Consider the following 8363-nt stretch of genomic DNA (forward strand, 5'->3'; position numbering starts at 1 on the left):
GATCAAACAACATAATACATCAAACAAATTATAAAGATATATACTTTGTCTACAGGTTTGAAGATAACGATGTGGGTATTATGAAGTATTTCCTTATTTGCATCCATCTAAATGGAAAAATAACACTTAAGTTCATGATTACACTAAAATCCCCGGTTCCCCTCGCTCCCCTCCCTGGTGTCTGTGTGTTTTAATGCCAAAGTAGAGAGTAAGAGGAGCATATCTGAGACTTTAAGCTTCACCATTTGCATAATGTTTGTTTCCATCCAATGAAATGTTAAGATACATGATGGCGAAAGCATGAAACATGGAGATTATCATTAGGAGGATCTCACGGAGGTGTTCGGGGGTATTGAGGAAGAACAAGGAACTAAGACGGGTAACATTTTACATTTTAATTAGAGATGAGGAGTGGGAGCGTGTTGGTGGAATTAAAGCTGCTCAGCTGGATACATTAATAGGCTGCTTTATTTCTCCACGTTTTCTTTATTTGAGAGAGAATATGTCTTCACTTGTACACTTGTCTGCTCTATATTTGTCAGACAAACTTTGTACGTCCAACAGTAATAACGTGGAAAAACAATGTATTTAATATTATTTTAAATATCATAATAATATGTTTAAGTCTTACGTTTTACTGAAAACACTTCTTTTTCTCTAGGTCTGCTATAGCCTAATGTCACATTGAATGCTATGATCATTGCCGTAGTATTAATATCTTAATGCCAAATAAAATCATATATTTGTTTAAGCCTCGTGCTTTTTAGATAAATAATGTATATGCATCTTTACAACAGACAGCACAAGACATGACTGTCTTTTACTTCCTTATGTTTGAATAGTGGTCAATTCTTGCATTCTTTTAGGGGAATATTAAACAAAAACAGATGCAAAACGGGGAAAACTAAATCAGCTGCAGCTTTTACAGTTTAGCTAATTGCTGAGAGTGCAGGAATAGATGAGAGGAACCTAGATTATTGCACTCCTTGTATGTGTAACGTACTTGGCAATAAACGGTTCTGATTCTGATTGCCAGGAGTATTTTTTTATTTTTATCAACTCCTCTCTTCTCCCCATCTTAAAAATGGCGGCTGTGCAGTCCTTGCTTTCAATGTGCTGCTTTATTTGTAACAGCCTGTAAAAACAAGGCTCAAAATATCAACATAGTTAATACAGTCAATCCAAAACACGACGGACACGTGGGTGTTAGCCACAGAAAAAGTAGGCTACTATTAGTTAGGCTTATATTGGGCCTACTATTGTTTTTTTTTTTATATACTTTAAATAATTGTGCAGCATTTAACATTTCTTATAACCGCAGCAGTGCGATAAACGTACGAAACTGTCTCACAAGTGACTCGACATGATTACACTAGTGAGAGGAAGAAGCAGTAGTACAAGTTGTTGTGCTGGTAGGAAATTACAAGTCTTCCAGTTTACAGACTTCCGGGGTAGCACGCGAAGGCAGCACGCGCGACTCCACTACTACATCCGGGACATTCAGCACTTTCACATGCCAGTTGGTTCAGCTGTCAAGACTTTCCTGCATGTGTAGAAGCTCTCCGCAGCAGCTATTCTGGTCTTAACCGCGTCTTTCTTTCGAGGGTAGAGATGGTAAGTTAATTCACGCACACTAACACACCAGGCATGAAGTTACCAGTCTCAACAGCCTGATGTGAAAATTCGCCTTTGAGCTATTTTTGCCTATATTTGGTCACCACGAGAGCCAGTGTGCTAATGCTAGCTAGCTAGCTGAAAGGTTTGCAGCAGCGCTGACAGGTGGCGAAGTTGAACTAAATTTAGCACGATAGCCATTTGCTAACTTTCATTCATTTTGCAGGAGCTTTCAACACATCCTATGTTACATGTTGTTGAATTCGTCTTTTTCACTGTTAGCTGTTTTAGCTATGATATGCGACTTGACTTCTACCGCAGCCTGTGATATGAGGAGTAACTCACCTTTTTGTTGTGGCAAAAACTGCCTGTTCTTGAAACTCTCTAGGGTCTTTTATGCCGAGTCAACGTTAAATACGGTCTTGACTGACTGTCACAGCTGTAGACAAGGCCCTCGTACTCTCTGACGCAGTACTTACTGACGCATAACATTGGCTGTTTTCATGTCCTAAAAGGGTGTTTTTAGAGTTAGATCTAATACTTCGACATGTGTGTGCGTTTGCTCTGGCAGGCGCTGATGGGAATCCAGCTGGTGGTCAGCTTGCTGGCTGCCAGCATCATGCAGAGGATGGCGCCACATTGCTCATTTGCACGCTGGCTCACCTGCAATGGCAGGTAGAGTAACCCTCACGGTCAGGCTATATAAACGCATGATGTGAATGCGCTCTGTAATCATGCATACCCTACGTGTGCCTGTCGTTCCCTTTCAGCTTGTACCGGTTCAAACACCCGTCGGAGGGAGAGCTGTGTGCACTGGCGGGGAAGCAGATGCCCAAACCGACCAGGAGAGACAGGTGGGAGTTTAGGGAAGGGCTCTGATGATGAAGAAAGCTGCCTAGAGGAAGAAATTGTTTTAAAATGAAAATCTTATTTCTAGATCTGTGCACTCTCAGAAATAAAAAATAAAGAGTAATGCCTTTGCGGTGCCCGATAACAGCAGATTTAACATGGCCGTGCGTCGTCTTTGTTCGATTTCTAGGAGACAGAACGGGGAGAGTAAGCCTCTCACTGTGCCCAAAGACATTGACCTTCACCTGGAGAAAGCTCCAGTCAACGCTCTTGACGCGCTCGGTAAGTAAACACTACTTTACCCGCTTCACGGTGACATTGGTCATGTACAAACACCGCTCAGGCTCCGCCATTGACTCGCAATGCATTTACAGTATTTTTTTTCATAGTCCCTGCTTGATAACAAATCATGGATCATAGTTTTGATTAAGATTCTGAGCCTACTAATGTCTTGTTTCTACCTTCAGTGCTGCGGTTTTTCCTGGAGTACCAGTGGCTGATAGATTTTGCCGTCTATGCGACCGTCGTCTTCCTGTTCACTGAGGGTTACTACAGTATGGTGGATGCCAGCAAAGAGGTCAACCTTGGAGCCATCTGGTGTGTCCTGACTGTCCTCTTCAGTGTGTATCCTTCAACTGTGAAGTCACTTTGTCAGATGTGTCTGTAAACAATTGAGCAGAATTCGCTTATTTCTACAGCTGCGGCCTCTAAGCATGACGACGCATCGGGTCACATCAGCAAAAGTGTGACATCTTATTATGGACTGAATGAATGCTGCTTTTCCTCTCGGTTACTTTGATTTAACCCACAACCCTCAGAAAGACCCTTCACACTCTCATGAGCCACTACTTCCTGTCCGAAGAGGGCGGCGAGCGCTCGGTGTGCCTTGCCTTTGGCTTCCTGTCTCTGCTCGTGGCCATGCTGGTTCTCGTGGTCAGAGAGGACTACCTGGAGTTCGGCCTGGAGTCGGCCTTTTCCAACCTCTTTGACAACTTGGAGGTCTTCGCCAAACAGCAGGGCTACGCCGACTGGTCGTAAGTATCTGTTAAGAGACGCCTCCTCGGTTACCGTGCACGAGTCCCAAACGGACTTTTACCCGACAAAGTATGTGTGCTAGACGCGGCTTAACGGTTGTTGGTTTGACTCCCTTCAGAATCCCAGTGACCAAGCTGACGGTGAAGCTCGGTCTGGCTGCCTTCTGTTCTTACATCGGCGCTCTCCTGGCGTTCCCCGGCCTGCGACTGGCTCAGACGCATCTCGACGCCGTGCAGATGAACTCAGACCGGCCGCTCATCCAGTAAGAAGCGAACACAACTCTTAACGAGTTCTCCGTGTCTGATTAACAACCATTCCGTCAGCGGTGCTTTGCGTTCTTAGATGTCTTTAATGTTTCCTGCAGGATTCTGCTGCACATGAGTTTCCTCTCTCCAGTCGTTGTGTTGATTCTGTGGGTGAAACCCATCGCAAGGGACTTCCTGGCCAATGCACCAATGGGAAAGACCTCAATAACCATGTGAGCGCACGTACACATTTGCTTATTTCATCCCCTCCAACTCGTCACTCAATTCTCAAGACGGAAACAATCGACACTAATGCAAGATGTCCTCCAAACGGCACACTTGACTTTTTTCCCTGATCCTTTTGAAATCTCCCGCCTGCAGAGTTTCCAGTGAAACCTTTGACTGCGTGCGCCTGTGGATCGTCGTGGGGTCGTGCGTGCTGCGGCTGTTGCTGACCCGCTACCACCTGCAGGCCTACCTCAACCTGGCTCAGAAGTGGGTGGAGCAGATGAAGAAGGAGGCGGGACGTATCGCTGCTATTGACATTCAGAGAAAGGTCAGATATTCATGAAGGACTTACCGTTTTGGATTCAGACGTTTTTACATAAAGGGAGGGTTTACTAGAATTAGAAAACCGTTAACTGAGAATAAATATGCTGTTTTTCAGGTCACTCGTATCTTTTGCTACCTGACAGTAATTACTCTTCAGTATCTGGTTCCTGTTTTTCTCATCCTCTTCTCCACACTGGCACTCAAGGCACTAGGTAAGTCAAAATACCACCATCACACGTTGGGTCTTTGTGTGTTGGCAAAATATGGATTTCTGGGAATAGTTGGACATTTGAAATATGTTTCATCACTCCCTTGCGGAGAGTTAGATGAGAAGATCAATACCACTTTCATATCTCTGTTAAACATGAAGCTTCAGCCTGCTAGCTTAGCGTAGCATAAACTCTGGAAACGGGTGAAACAGCTGCTGCTTCTAGCCAAAAATATATGACTTTGGTTTTAGTACGGATTGATCAAACCAGACATAACATGTTGATGAGAGGGATTTAGATGGGCTGACAGATCCTATCACAGAGCCAGGCTTGTTATTTCTAACCTGGATAGCTAACAAGCTGCTGGCTGTCGCTATGTATTTACGAGACAGATATAAGTGTGAAAGCAAATTTCACAAGATGTCGAGCTACTCCTTTTAATGTCACACTGAGACATTTGCAGCGACAGTGGAGTTAACTATTAGACGCATCCATTGTAAATGTCAAGTGACGGTGAAACGTCACTATAAATGGCTTCTGTGGAGGGTCTACTTTCTGCCTTTTTTTTTTTTTCTTCCCCAAGTTGAGCTGTAAAATGTAAATATTGCCCGATCTCTACCGATTCTCGCAGGGGACTTCTCCTGGGCCCCCGGTGTAGAGCGGACCCCCGGGGTGACACCGGCCCTGGTGATGCCCACCGCGGCCCCCGTGCTGCCCGGCGTCCTCGACGAAGACGAAGAGGGCATGGAGGACATGGAGGAGGACATCCAGGCCACAGTGGCCCGCCTGTCGGAGGCCTTCACGGCGCTGCGGTCCGTCCTCACGCCGCTCTTCTTCAGAGGGCTCTTCGCCTTCCTCACGTGGTGGGTGGCCGCCTGCCAGGTCATCAGCTCTCTGTTTGGTATCTACTTCCACCAGTACCTCATGCAGAACTAACTGAGGGGAAACTCCTAGTGTTCAACCTGCGATGCAGCTCCAGCCCTGCAGGTTTCCTTTTGCAACAGCACAAAAGCAGCTAAGAGGACATTCAATCAAAACACACAGAAAGCACCGAGGAGACAGGCGATGGACACTGTTGTTGTTGTTGTTGCAATATTGACTTCCTTGTTGCCCTCATGGCTTCTTTTTTTTTTTATGACCAGCAGGCTACTGGTATCCATAACGCAGAGAGAACTGGGGTCTGTATCACAAAAGCAACATCGACTTAGTCTGGCCCGGCGTCACCGAGTCTAACATTAGAGATCTCTGATAAACCGGTATCACAAAGCTGGTTCTTGTCTGGCTCAGTTTATCAAAGGAACCGTGAGAGGATCACTTAATGTGACTCAGAGATATTCCCGCAGGGAAAAGTTAGCTTGTTGTGGTGATATTCAGTATAATCACACAAGTCCAGTAGCACAAGAAGCTTCAGAAATAGGTGGAGTAATTTCCTTTTATGGCTGTAGATAAGTTAAGAGTGAGGTATTTTCGACATATTCAGTATTCTAGAAAAGTGACGTTCTGTTTCTTTGTTTTACCGCATTATGAGTGAACTGATCCTCTGAAGTTAGCCTTCTCTGACTCTGATCAACAGGAGTTAAGCCCAAAGATATCCAGCTCACCCACTAATGTTACTTCATGGTACAGCCCCCCCCCCCAGACATCCTCCAGCTATTTCAACATGAACCTTTTTTATTTTCAGAATGTATCTATGCCAATGTTACCTGAATAGTTCTGAATAGAACGTTGTTAAATGCTGCATTTCAGATGTTTGATTGGCTCCAGGGGTAAGTGTCCGTACTTCCTCCCTGTGTAGCTCAGACGTCATGTTGTCACGAGGGACTCTTCGTCCCCCGTGAGGAACCGATTCAAGAGTGCTAAATGTTTTTTTTTGTTATCTTGTTTGTTGTTGTTTTTTTCTTCCTGCTGTAGCGTGTTGATTGCACATGTGTAGTAAGACTCAGATCCATCATGCTGAACGCGAGTCCAGCTGTGGTTCCTGTCTGTGTGTCGCTCCAACAACTGAAGGCTTTTCCTTCAGTTGTTCTTAAGTGCCTGGGAGCTCAGGGATTTAGAGTCGATCTTAAAATCTCCTTTCTCCCTAATCATGCGTATTTTAGAATGAATAGAATCCGTTAATAGATGAGATTAACGCTCCAAACCCATTTCTGTTTCCTTCTTCTTTTCAAACACTACTCACTGGCAACGCCTTTAGTTGCAGTGTCTTAATTAGCTCCATCGGCTTTTAGTATTTTGCTGTTTTTATTGCCAGTTATTCATGTGCGTTTAATCAAAGCCTACTTTGAACGAGTTTTGCGTCGGTGGATTTTATTTATTTATTTATGAAACATTGCCTCGAATAACTTTTGTTATTTAGAAATGATACATTGATGATATTCTGAACATTCTGTGTATCGTTTTGTGGCAATTTCCGATTTTTAGATAGTATATTTGAATTGAATGCTCTGAAATCATTATACTGTGAACTTCATATGAAAATGTTATTTTTTTTTTTTTGATTTTCTGAATGCATGGTGTGCAAACTTTTGGCTGTAACCTGAAACGTTTTTTTTTTTTGGTTTGTGTGGCTCAATAAAACATTTATTATTTTCAGATTATTTCCCACTTCATTCTGCTTTCCCTGCGAGGAGCGTGGGACATGCTGCTGATTGAATCATTTCCTTTTTTTTTTAAAAAAAGTCGGCGCTCCAATGGACAAAAGGCCTCGTTCATGACAATGGAGTGTCTCGCCGCCGGGCTGGGTCCTGACCTCTGACCCCCCCCCCCCCCCACCAACCTCCTGAGAGGATCATTTTTAATCACCGATAATTACTATGAACTGGTGCCCCTCAGAGGCTCGGGAAGAAATATTAGCGGATGCTCAACTTGGCAACAGGAAATGGTATTTTTCTGGAAATATTCCAAATCTTTACCATTTGTCAGTGCGGCCTAAAAACATTCAAACTCGATTTAGAAGCTTCGTGACATTTTCAAAAACTTAGTGTTTCATGCCAGTCGTGTATCAAACAGTTCAGGAATGTGACCTCCTCACCAGAGCGAAGCTGGAGAGGCTCTTTGTCTGAAAGTCGAAATGATTTATTGCCGATTATCGTTTGACTTCCACGTCCAATCGAAAGCCTCAAAGGTTCTCCGGTTCAGGGAGGGACGGCCTCTTGGCTGTCTTCTTAAGTGCGCTGGGACGAGCTTCACTGGAGGACACCAACAATCACGAAGTCAAGTGAAGACATTCAGGAGGTACCGGTTAATAACCTGACGTCCCATCTATTCTGTTTGAGAGTTAGCATTGGGATGTCGTGTATCAATAGCATTACATTTTGTCATTAATATAACACTTTCTATGTCTATAAACTATAAACACGTGTTATAATCTGCTTATAGAACTGTATAATTGTTATTTTTGCACTCATAAATATTCATAATGCTATCTAACAATAACCAAAACACATTTTAAAGCATTTTTATTTTAACTTAACGGTCAAGTGTCAAGATACTTAATGATTTCTGGTAACTCATTTTACATATTTTGTTTTACTTAAAGCAAACAATGACCATTTATAGAGAATTATATTTGCATTATGAAAATATAATGTATTACAACCATAGGAATTATAATACACTATAATTCTTTCCAAAAATATGATTAAACTTGGCTGTATAATGAATTGATAGTGTTATGATTGCTGTTGTAAAGCATTGTGAATATTATTGAGTGCTTTCATACAGTGCTGTAAGCAGATTATAACGCATTATAAGTAAGTCCAAAATCATAGACATGGGCGCCATTGAAAGTGTGCCAAAATATGTCCAGTGAAAATGTTCCTGTTACTGTACGACATGACGGATGAACATGACATCATGA

At 43.2% G+C, this 8363-nt stretch overlaps 1 protein-coding gene across 1 annotated transcript; it reads left to right on the forward strand.

The window, feature by feature from the left end:
• Window positions 1-1532: 1532 nt before the first annotated feature.
• tmem161a (transmembrane protein 161A) lies at window positions 1533-7096 on the forward strand. Its single transcript, XM_068702448.1, has 11 exons — window positions 1533-1614; window positions 2186-2289; window positions 2385-2468; window positions 2654-2745; window positions 2931-3087; window positions 3282-3497; window positions 3617-3760; window positions 3863-3976; window positions 4125-4299; window positions 4411-4507; window positions 5136-7096. Exons 1-11 carry the CDS (start codon window positions 1612-1614, stop codon window positions 5438-5440), a joined length of 1491 nt encoding a protein of 496 aa, XP_068558549.1. The 5' UTR covers window positions 1533-1611; the 3' UTR covers window positions 5441-7096.
• Window positions 7097-8363: the final 1267 nt, after the last annotated feature.

Source organism: Cebidichthys violaceus, unplaced genomic scaffold (genome assembly GCF_023349555.1).
Source record: "Cebidichthys violaceus isolate CVI_PGR_0920_01 unplaced genomic scaffold, fCebVio1.0.p SCAF_84, whole genome shotgun sequence".
Classification (NCBI taxonomy): domain Eukaryota; kingdom Metazoa; phylum Chordata; class Actinopteri; order Perciformes; family Stichaeidae; genus Cebidichthys; species Cebidichthys violaceus.

Bases quoted from the DNA above. Each gene is read 5' to 3' on its own strand.
- tmem161a (XM_068702448.1), top strand. The intron at 2,469-2,653 runs GTGGGAGTTTAG...TTCGATTTCTAG, and splicing joins AAACCGACCAGGAGAGACAG to GAGACAGAACGGGGAGAGTA. The intron at 3,977-4,124 runs GTGAGCGCACGT...TCCCGCCTGCAG, and splicing joins GGAAAGACCTCAATAACCAT to AGTTTCCAGTGAAACCTTTG.